General features: G+C 60.5%; 2 protein-coding genes across 4 annotated transcripts; one reads left to right on the forward strand and one right to left on the reverse strand.

Annotated features, from left to right (window-relative positions):
• The first annotated feature begins 969 nt into the window (after positions 1-969).
• VPS4A (vacuolar protein sorting 4 homolog A) lies at positions 970-9,090 on the forward strand. Of its 2 annotated transcripts, none has more exons than XM_005310580.5 (11): positions 970-1,139; positions 2,530-2,641; positions 3,149-3,296; positions 3,620-3,681; positions 4,035-4,154; positions 5,736-5,892; positions 6,143-6,291; positions 6,800-6,881; positions 7,151-7,370; positions 7,617-7,757; positions 8,646-9,090. In XM_005310580.5, exons 1-11 carry the CDS (start codon positions 1,119-1,121, stop codon positions 8,745-8,747), a joined length of 1,314 nt encoding a protein of 437 aa, XP_005310637.2. In that variant the 5' UTR covers positions 970-1,118; the 3' UTR covers positions 8,748-9,090. The 2 variants fall into 2 exon arrangements, with proteins under 2 accessions (XP_005310637.2, XP_065423747.1); XM_065567675.1 differs by lacking the exon at positions 970-1,139 and adding an exon at positions 1,745-1,890.
• A 3,055-nt stretch (positions 9,091-12,145) lies between these two features.
• COG8 (component of oligomeric golgi complex 8) lies at positions 12,146-18,069 on the reverse strand. Of its 2 annotated transcripts, XM_042852042.2 has the most exons (6): positions 17,665-18,069; positions 17,331-17,538; positions 16,284-17,102; positions 15,766-15,934; positions 15,286-15,474; positions 12,146-12,441 (listed from the first exon to the last, which is right to left on the reverse strand). In XM_042852042.2, the coding sequence occupies exons 1-6, from the start codon at positions 17,991-17,993 to the stop codon at positions 12,284-12,286; spliced, it is 1,872 nt and encodes a 623-aa protein (XP_042707976.2). In that variant the 5' UTR covers positions 17,994-18,069; the 3' UTR covers positions 12,146-12,283. The 2 variants fall into 2 exon arrangements, with proteins under 2 accessions (XP_042707976.2, XP_008162405.2); XM_008164183.4 differs by lacking the exon at positions 12,146-12,441 and having other exon boundaries at positions 14,772-15,474; positions 17,665-18,068.
• Positions 18,070-18,082: the final 13 nt, after the last annotated feature.

Consider the following 18,082-nt stretch of genomic DNA (forward strand, 5'->3'; position numbering starts at 1 on the left):
AGCGCCAGCCCTGAGTGAAATGGATGTATGCATTCTAGGGGGCAAATGCCAAAGATGGGAGTAGCACGGCCCATTAGAAGGGGCTCCTGGTTTAAGGCAGATGGTGACGAGGTAACAATGCCACTTTAGAAACAGGAGTGCAAAGCCCAGGATTCTGTGTGCCAGCTGGAGGCAGGTAACCTTTCTCACCCCCACCCCAACCAGCGATCTGCCAAGGAAAAACAGTGGCTGAGACCTCTTCTCCAGAAAGCGACAGAGGCCTGTGGTAAGGTGCCATAGGACTCTGTCGCTTTTTACAGATCCAGACTAACACGGCTACCCCTCCGATACGTTTCTCCAGAGAGGATGCTGTCTCCTCACGTGCAGGGTACCAGAGGAAGCTGTAACAAACCCGCTGGCTGCAGCCAGCCAACCAGCCGAATGCAAATCACATCTCCAGCCTCAATGTATGAGCTGTGAGGGAGACTAGCCCCTGGAACAAATGCCCCCGGGCAGTAGCGCATTCTCCAGCTCCAGCCTCCTCCGGTCCAGCCTGGACAACTTTCTGGAGGAGGCTTTAGCCAGATGCAAGTTCCTGGGCTCAGCACAGGGCTAACTGGGTGTGAACTTGAATAGCCCCTGTTCTGCAGGCGATCAGAGTCGAGGAGCTAATGGGCCCGTTAGAGTTAAGAAGGGGAGTCGGTAGGGGAAGGGGGGCTGTGTCTATCGCGGGGGGTCTCTATGCAGGGCTGGTGGACGAGGATGAGGGGGTCACAGGCACCTCTATAAAACAAAGCCCTGAAGAGCGTGACTGGCCCCTACTCGCTGGGGGTGGGGGGGGGGGGTACGCAGGTGTCTCCGTGCGGGGGGAGCGGCGGCGGGGGGGGTCTATTTGAGGGGGCAGGATATGGGGGTGTCTCCTCCCCTCCCCTCCCCGGCCGGCGGTCGCTGCAGTTCCCGGCGCGGCCTGCAGGGGGCCCCGCCGTTCTCGCTCCCCGCGTAGCCGCTGCGCGACCGGTGGGTCCCGGTTCGGTGCCGCCGCCTCCTGCCCGCCGCGCCGGGGCCTCCCCGCCCGGAGCCGGATCCGGATCCAGGCCGCTCGCAGCGCCCCGGGGACTCGGGCGGCACCGGGCGATGAAATGACAACATCAACCCTGCAGGTACCGGGCGGCGGGAGCCCGGCCCGGCCCCAGCGTCCCCCCCGGCCCGGCCCCCGGCGTCCCCCCGAGTCTCCCCCCGGCCCCGGCCCGGCCCCAGCGTCTCCCGCCCGGCGCCGGGTCCAGTCCGGGCTTTGCGGGCCTCAGGCTGCGGGGAGGCCGCCAGGCTACGCGCAGGCCCCGGCCCGGCCCCGGCCGCCCCCTCCCCGGGCCAGGCCGGAGCGCTGCCCCGGGGCCAGGTGTGGCCGGAGCGGGGGGTTCCCCGGCTCTGGGCCCGCCGCGGGGTCCTGTCCCCGGGCGAGGCCAGCGGGACGGGACCGGGGCCCCCGGGGACGCTGCTGCAGGGCCTGGAGCTGCTGCTCCGTCTCCGGCACCTGCGTAGCGCTCGGCGCCGTGGGGAGCTGCCCCCGGCCGGGCCTGGGCCCGCGGGGGGCGGCCTTTGCCTGCGGACTGCCCCGGCTCTCCTGGGTGCCGTGGCCTAGGCCCGGGCCGTGTCAGGGGAGGGCCCGTGTGGCGCTGGCCCTGCCGGGCCCTGGCTCCGGGTCTCGCTCCTGCAGCGGGTTTCGAGGCGGGGCCGCCCATGTAGCCTGCGCCGGGCCCCGCAGCCTGGGGGGCGGGTTAGTGCCGCGCCCGAGGGAGCAGGGGCTGTGTCTTCAGCTCCCCCGAGGGGTGCCCAGCCCCTGCCCCAGCCCCTCCGCGGGGCCTGGTGCCGACCCAGCTCTCTGCCTGTGGGCACTGGGAGGTCTGCGCCCAGGTTTGTATCATGGGCCACTTGGGCTGTTTCTTTCTTCCTTTTCTACCAAAACCCTTGTCCCAGTACAGCCCCTCTAGTGGGGTGAAGGTGCCCGTTACCATAGTGTCTCCTCCTTCCCGGACAAGACTGGCTGTACCGGTACAAATACATTTATCCCAGGGTAACTGTCCACATTCGGGAGCTGTCCTGCTTTCACTAAACAGGTGCAACGACTTCTCTGTGTAGACAGGGCTTTCCCTGCAAGGCCCACGGGGGCATCTGTTTCTCCTTCCCTTGCTCGGTGGTGGTGGCATGGGTTCAAGGTCCCAGGGGCACAGGAGCTGCTGCTTGTGCTGCCCCGCCCTGGCAAATGGCGACGGGGTCTGGGCTTGGATTTTGCTCTCTGGAATCGGTGGCTTTGTCCAGCCCCGAAAGAGCCGCTCGTGAGTTGTGTCTGCTGTGTGTGAGCACGAGGCTCGTATGAGAAAGAGGAGAGGACTCTAGGCGCCAGCAGCCTTTGGGTGCAGCTGCTGCGTCTCAGAGGTGTCCAAAAACCCGTTACCTCTGTGGGAAATGTGACCTCTCTACTCGTCCATCGATCTCTCCTCCTCCTGTGTGCCGGGGCAGCTGTGTCATGGGAGCTGTGTTCTCTCCTTGCAGAAAGCTATCGATCTGGTAACAAAAGCGACTGAGGAGGATAAGGCCAAGAACTATGAGGAGGCGCTGCGGCTGTACCAGCACGCAGTGGAGTACTTTCTACATGCCATCAAATGTGAGTCTGGCTCGTCTCTCCTGCATCGCTGGCCTGGCCAGCCTGTGCAAGATCTTTCCCTCGCTGTTCCTCTTAGGGTCCTTCTTCCCATTTCACCCTGCTGGGAGTCAGGCCTGCCCAGAAGAGCACATCCCCAAACAGATCAGCCTGCACCGGTTGCAGAGCCAGATGGCCTGCTGAGGGTTCCCACAAGTGCAGGCGTTCTCTGGGGAATGAGCTAACAGTGGAGCTGGGCTCAGAAACCCTGAAGTTGTGGGATTATCCAAAGGGCGGTGGGGCTTCCCTGGCTGTGGGTTTGTGCTGCGTCCGTCTCTAAGGGCAGCTTCTCCTGGGGGATTCTCTCCAGCTGCCCACCCAGTGGGAGCTGGTGAAAGGAGACGTTGGTGTCTCATGGCTCCGGAGCGGGCTCTTCTCCCCATTGCTGGTCCTAAAAGGGAGGGTGCTGTAGGGCTCTCCTCACTCCATGCCCGTGGAGAGCTGCTCACTGTCTCTCGGGTGCCCTGACAGATGAGGCTCACAGTGACAAGGCGAAGGAGAGCATCCGGGCGAAGTGCGTGCAGTACCTGGATCGGGCGGAGAAGCTGAAGGATTATCTACGCAACAAAGACAAACAAAGCAAGAAGCCTGTCAAAGAGTCTCCAAATGATAGCAAGGGGTACGTGTGCAGTCTCCATTGCACCCCCAAGCATGCTCATGCCTGTAACCATGGGAGAGGCCAGCCCTAGGCCCCTGGGCACGCCCTGGGTGCCCCCTCTTCTCCTGGGGGTGACTCCGGCAGTGGGTGTCAAAGCAGCACTTCTCCCTCTCTGCACTGTATAGTTTGTGAGTGAGCATTGGGGTCTCCTGTTGGGGCTGGCAAGAGCCAGCACTGCGAGGCTTCGACCCTTCTGGCGCAGCCAGGCCAGATCCTCACTTCCTCCCGATAGCGGGACCTGAGACTTCGCAGGCCTTGCCCATGACTCTGCGTCCTCTTCACAGGAGCGACAGTGACAGCGAGGGTGAGAATCCGGAGAAGAAGAAGCTGCAGGAGCAGCTGATGGGTAAGAGGCGGGGGCTGGGAGCACGGCATTGCCCTGCAAGGCCTGCTGGGGGAGTTCCTGACCTGGGAAGTGGCTGGCGCATGCTGCTTGGTGCGGGGTCGGTGGGACTATGAGCCACTCCTGGAGCGGAATGAGGGGCCGCCTCTTCTCTAACTCTGTGGCCGCTGGGCAGTTCTGGAGACTCCTCGTGAGCCCTAGCGAAAAGGAGACGTCCCTCATGCGTGATGACAGCCTGGCCCAGGCGGGTGGAGTTTGGCAGCTGGTGCAGTGACTGGCGGGAGGCTCGGGCGAGCCCCGAGGCAGGAGTGCTGTCGTCTCCTGTCCTGCTAGAGAGAACTGCCTTCCTCTTGCAGGTGCCATTGTGATGGAGAAGCCCAATGTGCGGTGGAGCGATGTGGCTGGCCTGGAGGGCGCCAAGGAGGCTCTGAAGGAGGCTGTGATTTTACCCATTAAATTCCCACACTTATTCACAGGTGAGGGTTGCTCGGGTAGCTCTGGGGTGAGGCTGGGGCAGGGTGGATTGGCTGCTGCTCCCTCTGAGCGGAACTGTGGCCCTCGTGGTACTGGTTCTGGTGCCGGGCGGAGACCACGCCCTGGGATCTGGAGTACGGAGCAGAGCCCAGAAACTTCCTTGGCCAACAGCCCTAGCAGAGCCCTGAGCAGCAAAGTGCATGTGAACTGGCCCGTCCCCCACAGCACGGCAGGAGCAGTGCTGCAGGGGACTGGGGCAGGGGGCTGGCCGACCAGAGTCTGGTACCTCTGTTCCCTCCGTTCAAAGCCAGCTCTGCCCCTGCTCAGTGCATGCTGTGTTCCAGAAAGCCTTTGACAAGGTACCTCACCAAAGGCTCTTAAGTAAATTGTCATGGGATAAAAGGGAAGATCCTTTCATGGATTGAGAACTGGTTAGAAGACAGGGAACAAAGGGTAGGAATAAATGGTAAATTCTCAGAATGGAGAGGGGTAACTAGTGGTGTTCCCCAAGGGTCTGTCCTAGGATCAATTCTATTCAACTTATTCATAAATGATCTGGAGAAAGGGGTAAAAAGATTATACTAAACTGCTCAAGATAGTTAAGACCAAAGCAGACTGTGAAGAACTTCAAAAAGATTTCACAAAACTAAGTGATTGGGCAACAAAATGGCAAATGAAATGGAATGTGGATAAATGTAAAGTAATGCACATTGGAAAAAATAACCCCAACTATACATACAATATGATGGGGGCTAATTTAGCTACAACTAATGAGGAAAAAGATCTTGGAGTCATCGTGGATAGTTCTCTGAAGACGTCCACTCAGTGTGCAGCGGCAGTCAAAAAAGCAAACAGGATGTTAATAATCACTCAAAAAGAGATAGAGAATAAGACGGAGAATATCTTATTGCCCTTATATAAATCCATAGTATACCCACATCTTGAATACTGTGTCCAGATGTGGTCTCATCTAAAAAAAGATATACTGGCATTAGAAAAGGTTCAGAGAAGGGCAACTAAAATGATTAGGGGTTTGGAATGGGTCCCATATGAGGAGAGATTAAAGAGACTAGGACTTTTCAGCTTGGAAAAGAAAAGACTAAGGGGGGATATGATAAGACGTATATAAAATCATGAGTGATGTGGAGAAAGTGAATAAGGAAAAGTTATTTACTTATTCCCATAATATAAGAACTAGGGGTCACCAAATGAAATTAATAGACAGCAGGTTTAAAACAAATACAAGGAAGTTCTTCTTCACATAGTGCACAGTCAACTTGTGGAACTCCTTACCTGAGGAGGTTGTGAAGGCTAGGACTATAACAGTGTTTAAAAGAGAACTGGATAAATTCATGGTGGTTAAGTCCATTAATGGCTATTAGCCAGGATGGGTAAGGAATGGTGTCCCTAGCCTCTGTTTGTCAGAGGATGGAGATGGATGGCAGGAGAGAGATCACTTGATCATTACCTAGAGTTAGATTCACTCCCTCTGGGGCACCTGGCATTGGCCACTGTCAGCAGACAGGATACTGGGCTGGATGGACCTTTGGTCTGATCGAGTACGGCCATTCTTATGTTCTTAGGTAAGCGCACCCCCTGGCGTGGGATTCTGCTCTTTGGGCCCCCTGGCACGGGGAAGTCGTACCTGGCCAAGGCTGTGGCCACCGAGGCCAACAACTCCACGTTCTTCTCCGTGTCGTCCTCGGACCTGATGTCGAAGTGGCTGGGAGAGAGCGAGAAGTAAGTTAGCGGCTGGACTGCACTGCTCAGTACCGGGGCAGAGGAGAGTGCACTGTGGCACTAGCGGGTCTGCCGAGGAAAGTGGGGTAAATGAGAACAAGCTAAGCAGTGTCAGCGGGGGAGCTCCCTGCCTGCAGCCCGAGGGTGCTGGTCCTAGCTCCCCCACTCAGGGCGTGTGTGGGTTGCAGGGTCAGGACTGGAGGGGAGGCTACCTGGCCGTTAGCGCTGACCCCGTGTCTTTCTGCCCCAGGCTGGTGAAGAATCTCTTCGAGCTGGCAAGGCAGCACAAACCCTCCATCATCTTCATCGACGAGGTGGACTCTTTGTGCGGCTCCCGGAATGAGAACGAGAGCGAGGCTGGCCGCAGGATCAAGACGGAGTTCCTGGTGCAGATGCAGGGTGGGTGGGTAGTGCGCTCCGGCCCCCCAGAGCTCACCTCTCCCCCAGCTGGTTCAGATGGTGCCGAATCAGCCCTGGAGCGGGCGGGTGGAAATGAGAAGTGAAGAATGAGGAGCTGCTCTAGTCCTCAGCCTGCGCGTTCCCTTTGCCAGGGGCAGCCTCGAAGGGTGCTTGGGGTACTTGGGCGAAGGGCCTGTCTTGGATTGGCAGCTGGTGACTAGCCAGTACTGGGTTTACAATGGTGCCCGTTCTCTCCCATAGCCCCACCCCCACCCCGCCTCTTCCTCCTGTGGCCCCATCTGTAGTCCTCTGCCCCCCCCGCCCTGTGGGAGTGCTGGGTGGGGCCTCAGGGGACAGGGCAGAGCGTGGGGGTGGGGCCACGGTCCAGGCTCTGGGGCCCACAGAAGGTTAATCCGGCCCTGTCACCCTTGAGCCGCGGCGCTCTTCCGGGCCCCTCCGAGGAGTCAGCCCTGCCTGCTCCTTGATCGCTGTTTCTTCTTCCCGGTAGGTGTTGGTAATAACAACGACGGGACCCTGGTCCTCGGTGCCACAAATATCCCCTGGGTCTTAGACTCGGCCATTAGGAGAAGGTAAGTGGGAGCTATTGGAAACCAGCAGCCAGAGCTGCTCTCCTCTGCCTGGCCAGGAGCCACTGCCCCCCCCCCTCTTTGGGAGTGGCCCAGAGAACAGAGTCGTCTGCCCCAGGGCAGGCTTAGGTCTGTCCCCAGCCCCACCCAACAGCCCAGCACCTCCCTCCCTCCCTCCCTCCCCCAGCCTTCAGCTCTTGCTGGAACCTGTCAGTGCTGCAGTGATCTGCACAGCTCGCTGCTCACCCGCTCTGCCCACTGTCGGTGCCTAGGTTCGAGAAGCGCATCTACATCCCCTTGCCGGAGGAGGCGGCCCGAGCCCAGATGTTCAGGCTGCACCTGGGGAACACACCACGCATCCTGACAGAGGCCAACATCCACGAGCTGGCCAGGAAGACGGACGGCTACTCGGGGGCCGACATCAGCGTCATCGTGCGCGACGCCCTCATGCAGCCCGTCCGCAAAGTGCAGTCGGCCACACACTTCAAGAAGGTGAGAGCAGGCGTGCGGGACCTGCTGCTCCCCAAGGGCTGCGGCTCCTGAGTCTGGGGCCGCTGGCCTGCAAGGGAGGGGGGCTCCATGGCCACCCGAGTGTGTCCTTGCCCCTCCTGGTGAGATCCTTCCTGAGTCCCCCAGGCCAGCCCCAGAGGGCCCATGTCAGAGGGGCCCCCGTGGGCAGTTGGGGAGCCAGCCCTGGCATCTGCCCTCTCAGTGCACTTCCTCTCTGGCATGTGGCAGGTGCGAGGCCCGTCTCGAACCAATCCCAGCGTAACCATAGATGACCTCCTGACCCCATGCTCGCCGGGGGACCCCGAAGCCATTGAGATGACTTGGATGGAGGTGCCTAGTGAGAAGCTGCTGGAGCCAGTGATCTGCATGGTAAGTAGTTCGTTAGGGACAGACACGCTGGGCCGGAGGGTGAGCGACTGTCACTTGGCCAGTGACACAAGTCAGTGTGCAACACCCCTGATGCCAGCAGAGCCCCAGCTGGTGCAGACAGCCTCACTCTGCCCTCCCACTGGGGCTGGGGGAAGAGGTGCTATCCCAGTCAAAGCCACTGTCCCAGAGTAGCTGGATGTTCCTGGTGAAATGATCAGCGTAAAAGATTTACCGTGTGATCATTAGACTTCAGAGTTAACCCGTGTAGCTGAAAGGGTCGGGGCATCCCTGAGCGATTGCTTGTTCCTTCTGCCTGCAACTGTCCCATCTGGAATGCTTGGCTCACAGCTCTGAGTGCAAGAGCTCCAGGCCTTTCTCCCTGACCGTTCTATTGTGCTGAGAGCTGGGACAGTGGAGTGGCCAGGGCAGCAGTGTCATGTGCTGGAGGTGGGAGGGCAGGGGAACCCACAGAGCAGACATGGGCGCCTCGGGATTTATGCCCGCTGGAAGAGGAAAGCGTCCTTCTCCACCTATGGCCCCTGGGCTCCTAGCCCTCCCCGAGCACCCAGGGAGGTCAGTAAGCATGGCCATTCCAGGGGACAGACTGGAGAATGCACGGAGCTGGAGGTCACACCAGTGACCGGGAGCAGCGTCAAACCTGAGTCCCGGCTCCCAGGCCAGGTCCTGGGGGACCCTGTAGGGAGATGCCTGTCGTTCAGGACAGAGAGGAACTAGCTACACTGCCTTTGCTAGGGCTGGGGTATTTAGACCTGGGATTCTCCCCCGCAACCAGAAACTTGGGTAGGATTTCCGAGGGCATCAAGGTAAAAGCAACGCAGACTCTGATGTTGCACTTTGGTCTCAGCTGCCCTCTCCCCTTGTTTGCAGTCAGATATGCTGCGCTCGCTGGCCACCACCCGCCCCACCGTGAATGCAGAGGACCTCCTGAAGGTGAAGAAATTCACAGACGACTTTGGACAGGAAGGTTAAAAGCTTCTGCCCTGGGGCGGGCGGGGGTGGCAGGGCGGGGCTGGCAGTGGCAGCATGTATGCTTGCAAAGCCCTAGTGCTGGCAGGCGGACGGTGCCAAGTGGGCGCTAATGTTCAGCTCCCTACTAAACCCACCTGTCTGTGGGCCCCCAGCTGGGAGTTACACAGCAGCACGGCCCCTGGCAGGCCTGTGGAAGGGGCTGAGCACAGCCCAGGGGCCTGCCCTGCCTCCCCCAGGGGCCCTGACACCCCTGCCCGCCTTTTTTTTTTTTTTTTTAATTTTTTTAAATTAATGCTGCTTGTTTTGTCTTGTTTATATACAAATAAAAACGATCCAAAAGCTTCGCCCGCCGAAACGGGACTTTCCTGGGGTGGCTGAGCCCACACAGTGCTGCCCTGATTGCGCGGGACCAGCCGGCAGGGGGTAACCCTCGTCTGGGCTAGGCCCCATGTGCCAGGCTCTGCATGTCTGGCTCCCCACGCTGGAGCTGTGCTGTGAGACGCCAGCCTGTCCCGTGGCACTGCGAGCAGGAAGTGGCTCTGGAGGCACGGCTAGGGTCGGGCTCTGCAGCACGTGGGTGGTCAGAAGGCTGCCTTGTCTCCAGCTAGGCTCTGCTCCCTGCTGTAGCAGGGCAGAGCAGTGGTGTGTCCGCTTGGCCAGCCACGGTCAGCAGTGCTGCTGACGCAGGGAGCCCTCCCCGGCTGGCTGCTTTTCCATAGCTGTGGGACTTCTCCAGCCTGCCGCACATCCCCTCCGTGAGCCTGTCTCTGCTTTCCCGCGCGCTGCAACCCCCCGTCCCATCAATTCCCGGATCACGGTATGCTAAGGCTTCGTTCCTGCTGCAAGCTGGGGTCCCAGGCCCTGCCGCAGAGCTCCAGCCTACTCAGCTTCCCCCTCCCTCCGTGCTGGCAGTAGAGGATCCCCATAAGAACTGAAGGTGTGGACGTGGGGCGAGAGCGGCTGAATAACGGTCAAGAGGAGGGGGAGATCTGAGGGCTACGTCCTCCAAAGGGGGAGTGACAATCTGCAGCCCCTTGGCTGCTGTACTTCCCTGTCCTACTGCGCCTCATTCTCGTCTCCTAGGAGTAGCCAAGTGCCAAGCCCCAGCGCTGGAGCTGAAGAGCTTCGTTCAGGCGTTAGCCTAAGGAGCTAACCCCACGCCCTGGCTGCTGTTGGGCCAAACTCAATAGCAACCCCCCTGGCCGTCTCTGCTCCCTCACAGGAGCTCCCCATCTGCACTCGCTGGGTGGGCCTGCGAGGACGAGCGGCGGAATAGCCAGCAGTGCTGGCAGTAATGGTGGTCGTTGTGCTCCAGAGCTCAGGGGGGCAGGTCTCTCTGTGCTGTTTGTGGGCAGGATCCCAGCGCGCCCCCTTCCCGGCCCTGGGGCCTGCCAGATCAGTTGGCTGGAGCACAAAAGCTTGTGTCCTCACAACGTGCTCAGATCTGCAGCCAGCTCCTTGGAGCGTGAGACTCCCTGCCCCTCCCGGTCTGTGCTTCCAGGGGGGCCAGGAGCGTCTGCCGGGGTAACCCCGTCTGCGGGAAGCTGGGCCCAGGCTCGGGGGGCTGAGTGAGGAGTGGTCAGAGCACAGGACTGGGAACCGGAACTCCTGAGTGCTAGACAGCGCTGGCGCTGTGTAAAACGGGGACGATGCAGGGCTGGGGGAATGAGACTCCTAGTGCAGGGGTTCTCAAAGTGGGGGGCGGGAGGTTATTACGTGGGGGTGGTGGTGAGCTGTCAGCCTCCACCCCAAACCCCGCTTTGCCTCCAGCATTTATAATGGTGTTAAATATAAAAAAAGTGTTTTAATTTATAAGGGGAGGGGGGTGTCATACTCAGAGTTGCTGTGTGAAAGGGGTCACCAGTACACTAGTTTGAGAATCACTGTCCTAGAGCCTGAGGTGCCGATGGGGGGGAGAAAAGCAGCAATTGCTATTCCTTACCCCCTCTCCCCCTCCCCCCCCCCCCGGCCAGTTTTACTGTCAACCCCTCTTGGAGGCTTGTAGCCAGCCTGGAGGTGGGTGACGTGCCTGGCGCAAGGCCACTGCATCGGCCTGAGGCTTCCAATGCTTAACTAACACCCCACACACACACACACACACACCTACTGCTGCCTAGTTGGGGGGGTTGCAGTATCAGAGCTGGGGGGCTCTGCTCAGGCCCCAGCCAGGCAGGCTGCTGTGGGAGGTGGATCGGCTGGCCCAGCTGTGTACGGGGGGGTTGCAGATTGGGCAGGGAAAGCGCCCAATGTAGAGCTGCTGAACAGCGAGCGGTGGGGCTGTCACGGCTGGATTTGCCCGTAGGCTACTTGTAACCTGAATGTTTTCCTTTTAGCTCCGTGACCACAGTCTCACATTGCCCTTTTAGGTGAATTTAATTCCCAACCCATCCACGCTGCCCACTGGGCTCCTTAGGGAAACGGCTCCCTCCTGAGGGCTGGATTTACGTGGGAGCTCAGTGCGCCGGGGGCTGTTTTCAATTTGGGCAGCGTCTGTAATGAAATCTCCGCAGCAGCGGTGGCTCTTGGGAAGAGCTCCACTTTTTGCTCTGCTCTGCACTAAGATGGTCTGTTCTCAGCACGCGTGTTTCATTCAATTGCTGCCTGGCTTCTCAGTGGGGAAGAGAACTCCTGCTAGAAGGCCTTGCAGTCGGAGAGCCCCTGCCCAGGTAGACAGCTCCTTGCTCGGGTCCGCCAGGAAGAGTCTGCTGCTCGTAGGGGAGCTGCCCCTGTGTCTGGCTTCTCTTGTAGATTGGCTCTGGTGCCCTAGAGGGAACCTAGGCAGCCACAGCCCATGAGCAGGAAGTCTGGCTTGCAGGGGACAGTGGGTGGCACTAGCAGGCTGCCAGGGGAGGTGAAGAACGTGGGGTGGAAAGGAACCCAGGCTGGAATTGTGAAAGACTTTCTCTGTATTTGCCATAATAAAGCTGATGAATCTCCCTGGCCTGTGGCTCAGCAAGTGTGTTCCTTCCCGAGGCCTGGCACGGTGGGTAGTAGCCAGCTGCGGGCGCCAGCACCAGCACTGGGGTGGTACTTGCTAGCGACAGTATTCCTGCTGACAGGCGGGAGGGCTATATCCACTGGCCTTTCCCCCTAAGGCCTGAGCTTCACATGGTGCAGTGACAGAAGGGAAGACAAGTTAATCTCAGCTTGGTCCCTGGGGGTGCACATCATAAAACTACTTCTCCAAGTGCTGGGCAAAACCGAACCAGCGTGGCAGGACTCCCCTGTGCAGCCAGGGGACAGCCCGAGGCAGGGGCTGCTTGGCAAGCACAGGAGATGCACCAGTCTGCCTGCGCCGGCTCCCAGGGGGGAGGTGCTCGCCATAGCCTCCGAGGGAAAGGGAGGGTTGCGCCCCCCCAGCCACAGGACCTCAGAACTCTCAGACTGCAGCTGAGCTGTGCAACACGTTTATTTTCCTTGCTGGCGGTAGGAGAGCTCCCAGCGCAGCCATCGTGCCCTCAGTCAGAGTGGAAGACACACCCCATTACAACCCAAGCCGGTCACTTCAGCCGCCCGTGATGCAGCACGTGAGGGGCTCACTCGGTCACCTCCGTCCAGCGCGTGTTCACAAAGGTCTGGCTCTCCATTTTGTCGATGTACAGGATGCCCTGCAGGTGGTCCATCTCATGCTGGAGGATGCGGGCCGCCCACCCGCTTGCCTGCCAGGAAACGGGATCTCCTGCCTCATTCAGGCCTGCAGAAGCAAACATGGCCCAGGTGAGAAGCTGAGCACCACGCTTCCAATCCCCCCTCTGGCTAGGCACAGCATGTAGAGCCCCCTCCGGGCAGGGCTCATGCAGCAGCATGCAGACGGGGAGGGGTTTGGGCCCTGCCTAGGGGCAGTGTGGGATGAAGCAGGCAGGGCCATTGCCCCCACTCTCCGCCAGCACTGCAGAACCGGGGTCTCCCCCATGCCGGCATGAATTCCTGCCACTTGCACAGCTGATCACAATTGAAGCCCTCAGTCTGTCCCCGGCTCTGTGGTTCAGAGCCACGGGGCTCCTGCCAGACTAAGGGGGATGCACTGGACGTGCCAGAATGCCGATCCCGGCACCGAACGAGGCCAGCACGCTGCAGCCTGGCTATGGACGGGGGGCTGGTCCCAGGGGGCTGAACCTACATGCTTCCCAGAAATACGCGTTGTTGCCACAGGGATGGTGGGCATTGGTGACTGGGGCAGGTGATGGGGGGAAAGCCGAGGGGGGCTGGGAGCAGCGGAAGCCGCTGAGGAGGGCTGGGGCCCAGAGACAGGCTCGCTCTAGCACGATGTGGTCCATGGGCTAAGCCCCGGGGCTGCCCCAGCCCTACCTGACACCTCCACCGCCTGGTACCGGGGCACCGAGGCGGCAAAGCCCGCGACGCTCGCGCAGCCCTCGGGGAAGGAGACCAGGCGCGAGTCCAGCACCCGCATGGCCGGGTTCACGAACACTTTGAGCGGGAACGGGGCCATCTGCCTGGCCTCCCGCAGGCCCGGGCTGGTCTCCCGGTGCAGCCGCTCTGGGAGCTCCGCCACGAAGACCTGCAGGGGCACCCCGAGCTGCGGCGCGCTCAGCCCCTGGCTCGGCAGCCGCCGCATCACCCGCACCAGCGTGTGGATCAGGCGCTGCAGCTCGGGGCCGGCGAGCAGCGCGGGATCCACGGCGGCGGCGGCGCCGCGCAGCACCGGGTGCCCGGCCTGGCACACGCGCTCGTAGGGCGGCTGCGGGGGCGCCACCAGCGAGCGCCCCAGGAACCCCAAGTAGTTGCGCGGCTTGGGCGGCGCGCCCTGGAGGCCTCGGACCTGCGCCCGCGCCGGGCGCCAGCGGCTCAGCGCGTGGGCGAGGGGCGGCCGAGCTCCGCACGCCGCCATGCCGGGACCGGGACCGGGCACGCGCGCTCACGTGCGACTGAGCCGCCAGTCCCAACCGGAAGTAGCGGAGCATGCCGGGAGTTGTAGTCTCCTAAGGCACGGGGAGAGCGCGGCCCCTGGCGGCAGAGGGCGGGGTCACCGGCTCCAAGCCAAGGGGGGGAGGGGGATTAGAGGGGTTTGCAGGGGGGTTGCAAGCACTCCGGGGGGAGGGTTCCCCAGCTTGAGGCACTGCGGCAGGCAAGGGGCACTGCAGGGCCCCCCGCTGTGGAGAGCAAGAGCAGCCCCACCCCCTGGTCTCTGGGGGCAGCACGATCCATCCAGGTCCCTGCGGTGATGGGCCTGTCCCTGTCACTAGGTCTATCTGCCAGCCCTGCCCCCCAGGAAGGAGCCCCAGTGTGGGGAGTGGGGTGTCATGACGGAAGGTTGGGGATAGATCTGCTACATTGACCAGAGGCTGCTGGGTGGCCTTTCTCCACCTCACTTTGCCCATGGCACTACACTTTCCACAGGAGGGCATCATGGGCCCCTCGGTACACAGGAAAACCACAGGAGGCAGGGAAGAGGCATGCCCAAGGACACATATCCATGCTTCTCCCACTCCAATTGCCTACAACCCCCTGGCCCTGCTCTAAGCCCTCAGCTAGCAGCCCTCCACCACCCTCTGCTTGAACCCACCCCCACATAGAAGGGGGGGGCACAAGCCATCCCAGCTAGGTTTTGAATGTTAGGTGTTGTAGGGATCCTCACCCTGTGCGAAGTGCTGGACTAAGGCCCAAGCTGAAGGTTCCAGAAAACCAGCTCTTCATTTACACACGAGAAAAAAAAAAACCAAGGGCACCTGAGAGCCTTGCCAGGGCCAGCACCAGCTCCTACCCTCCTCAGCCATGGCCTGAGATGGGCCTGTCCACCACGCCACCTCCTCCCTCGCAGTGCAAACTGCAGAGTTCTTTATGAAAAACACACGGATTTTTCTCTCTGGCGGTTGCCTCTTGAGCTACCAGAGGTTTGAGCCCAAAGCTCAGAGGGGATAATAGCAGCAGCTCCGTATCTGTGAATATCTTCAAGAGCTGAGTCCTTGTCAGGCTGGGGAGGGATATGACAGACCCTCCCTGCACCGTATGCCCATAGCAGCTGCTTGCAGCCAGGGCTGGGGGGGTAGCAGGTACAGCACAGAATACATGAATGAGCTTTATTTATACAATGAACAGCCTTTTTCAGAGGTATGTACTTCATTGAACCTGCTTTCCAAGTCCGAAAGCATTCACTCTCTTTATACTACAGGTTGTCGGGAGCCCGGGCCTGTGCCCAGCCTCCTTCCCCCAGGACCAGGAGACCTGCAAGGGCCCTTGCCCACACTTGATGGGTACAGAGAAGCCAAGGAAGTAGTTACAGATGATGCAGCCTGTAATGCTCTGTACAGTTCCCATCAGCAGACGCAGCCAATGCTCCTGCTCATCTCCATCCACATCCCCACACTCAGTGCCATTGTTCAATACCAGCGCTGCTATGTGCGAGACCCCCACAGGCTTCTGCAGAGGCCAGACTCACTCAGTATATGCACGCAGCACGGCGGGCAAGCTGGGGCAATCCCCTCCCTCTGTTAGGTTGTGGCTACTGGGACATCAGGCTGCAGAACAGCCATTGCGTTCACACTGCTCTCCTCTCCAGCCACCGGAGGCAGCTGCGCACTGGGTTCTACTCCCTGCTCTGGCCCTGGAATTTCTGGTGCAGGTGCTGGGCTCTCCTGGGCCAGTTCCTTCTCGTCTGGAGTGAACATGGCCTCTCTCTTTGGCAGGATGAAGGCGAGTGGCTCCTTGATCACATTCACGTCCACACAGCCAAGGCTGCCGTACTTGTGCAGCTGCGTGGGAGGAACACCTGGCCAAGAGAGCAGAGAGTTAACTCACCCAGAGCCCACCTGGAAAGGGACATGGGGACAGTGACGACATCACACAGCTCAGGCAGGGATCCTTGTAGACTGTTGGACTTCACTGGGGGAGCTCTGAGCACTCCCGCCAATGGATGTCCCATGGGAACCAGAGCAGGGCAGTAAAGGGGTCAAAGACAAGGGTCTCTGGGACCCACCTTGCTCAGCAGATATGCCCTGGCTCTGCATGAGAGCAGGCACTTCCCTCATACTTCTCTGCTGAGGGAAGAAGGAATTCTTACCCAGGGTCTGTGCTATCTGGGCGGGGGGAAAGAGGACGTGGAGGCAACGGTTAAGGTAGGGGAGCAGATCTTCCAGGAACACTGTACAGAACTGAGCAAAAAGCTCCTGCTCCCGGCTGCTGAAAGCTGCCTCCTCTGCCCGGTGAAAAGCCAGGATTGTTTTAGTCACCTGCAGGAAGGAGAGAGAGAGAGTGAGCGCGTAAGCACCTTCAGTTCCTCATCCCGCAACCTCCACCCTGGGCAGCTGCATCAAACATTCCCCAAGCTGCTCAGAGTGATGGGACTGGCCCTGGAGAGCAGCCACTGACCCACCACCTTGCCCTACACAATTCATCTTCTGATGCTGGATCCCGAGTCTGATTCAGTTGCCCAATTGTAGGGGAAATGCAGGGGAGGGGAAAGGGGCTCATTCAGCCAACAGGAAGTGGGTGCAAGATCTATCCTCAGCATTCTGACAACCCAGTACAAGAAGCTGAAATAGAAAGAAACAGCCATGCCCTGTCAGGTGCCTGCCTCACCTTGCCAAGGGCAGCCTCCAGGGAAGTCGTTACATCCTGGGCAAGAGCCACAGGGCAGCAGAGACGCAGGTCATTGAAGGCAACCAGAATGTTGTTCAGGAAGCAGGCAAGAGGTGGGAAGTCCAGCAGCACCATGGGAGGCTGCAGGGTTCCTGGCTGGGTGGCTGGCACTGTCACAGGGATGGTGCTGCCTAGGACAGCAGGAGCAGAGATCAGCGTGTAGGAGTTCATCTCATCTTGGAATTTGTCCACTGCTTCCTGAATCGCCTTCCTGAAAGTGCCAAATGCAACTTGCTGGAACACTGGGGCCAGCTGGCCCCGGAAATCAGCTCCCACCCTGCTGAAGGACAGGCCAAAGTACATGCACTGACCCAACAGTGAGTCCAAGCGGCTGCCCACCCCCCGCTGGAGGTCATTGTCCAGAACCTGCAGGAATTGTGAAACCTTCTGCAGCACCCAGCCATGGAAGATGGCACTCTCGTTGACCACATGCTCGCCAGGAGGCAGCAACGGCTCCTCGTCCGAGAAGATGGCGCGATACTGTGTGATGATGTCAAAGAGATGGACGCGGCAGGCCTCGATGGTCTTGGTGATGTGGAAGTAGGGGTCGTCATCAGGGATGGAGGCCTGGATGGAGTGGAGCCAGGCGTCCCGGGCCTGCAGAAACTTGATGCGCAGTTCGGCCTCTGTGAAGACATCCATGCGCCGCAAGTAGCCAATGACACGCAGGCAAGCAGGCAGCTGGATATTAGTGCGCAGTTGCTGGATCAAGTGATTCAGCATCAGCTGTGAAGACTGATGCACTTCGTCCACAATGCCCTAGAGGCAGGGAGAGAGAGACCTCAGCTATGAGACAGTCCACCACGGCCTCAAGTTTCATGCCCCAAACCTGAACTCCAAACGTCACCCCCAAACCACACTCCTCTCAGAGCAAGACCCCACCCGCTGCGTGGAGGTGAGTCGACCCATGCCAGCCACCATCCAAGGAGCTCATCCCATGCCCAGGGGCTGCAGACCCCCAGCATGGGCAGCACTATTGGGACAAACCTGGACGACGGGGATGGAGGAGTGTTTCCTCTCCAGCCGGCGCACGTAGGCAGCGAGCTCCAGGGCCTCCTCATAGTAGCCGTTGCGGACGCAGGTGTCCATCAGCTGCGGGATCTCCAGGATCTCCAAGATCTCCGTGTGCCGGTTCAGGGTCAGGCTGTTCATGCGGCGGCTGGAGGCGATTTCCTCGGCGTCCCGCAAGAAGCTCCTGCCGGAGGGAAGGAGAACTCAGCCCCCGCGCAAACCTCCACCAGGCCCTGCCCCCTCCCCAAAGGCCCCGGGCCAGGGCCCCGCCCCCCCAAAGGCCCCGGGCCAGGGCCCCCCCCGGGCCCACCTGCAGGTCTCCTGGAAGCCGGGCAGCCGCCCCAGGAGCCGGGCCAAGCCGCGCTCGATGCCCCCGAAGCCGCGGCCCGTCTCGCTGGTGCACTCGGCCGAGCGGATGAAGATCTTGTAGTGGGCGAAGGCCAAGTGCCGCGTCTGGGCGGCGGCCAGCGCCCGCTCCTCGGCCAGGCGGCCCGGCTCGCGGCCCAGCGCCTCCAGCCCCAGCCCCGCCAGCTCCGCCAGGTACCCGGCCAGCTCCGGCCCTGGCGCCGGCCCCGGCGCCCCGCGGAACAGCCAGGCCAGCAGGCTGGCCTCCTCCAGGGCCGCGCCGGCCGCCGCCATCTTGGGGAGAGCGCCACGACACGCTGGTACGTGCTATCCACAGGGTGCAGGACTCTATGGTGTGGGGGGCACTCTACCCCGCCTCTCGG

Source organism: Chrysemys picta, chromosome 14 (assembly GCF_011386835.1).
Source record: "Chrysemys picta bellii isolate R12L10 chromosome 14, ASM1138683v2, whole genome shotgun sequence".
Lineage (NCBI taxonomy): Eukaryota > Metazoa > Chordata > Testudines > Emydidae > Chrysemys > Chrysemys picta.

Bases quoted from the DNA above. Each gene is read 5' to 3' on its own strand.
- VPS4A (XM_005310580.5), top strand. From the start codon at position 1,119: ATGACAACATCAACCCTGCAG. The intron at 6,882-7,150 runs GTAAGTGGGAGC...GTCGGTGCCTAG, and splicing joins GACTCGGCCATTAGGAGAAG to GTTCGAGAAGCGCATCTACA. The intron at 7,371-7,616 runs GTGAGAGCAGGC...GGCATGTGGCAG, and splicing joins CGGCCACACACTTCAAGAAG to GTGCGAGGCCCGTCTCGAAC.
- COG8 (XM_042852042.2), bottom strand. From the start codon at position 17,993: ATGGCGGCGGCCGGCGCGGCCCTGGAGGAGGCCAGCCTGCTGGCCTGG. The intron at 17,539-17,664 runs GTGGGCCCGGGG...TCCCTCCGGCAG, and splicing joins GGCTTCCAGGAGACCTGCAG to GAGCTTCTTGCGGGACGCCG. The intron at 15,935-16,283 runs GTGAGGCAGGCA...TCCTTCCTGCAG, and splicing joins TGGAGGCTGCCCTTGGCAAG to GTGACTAAAACAATCCTGGC.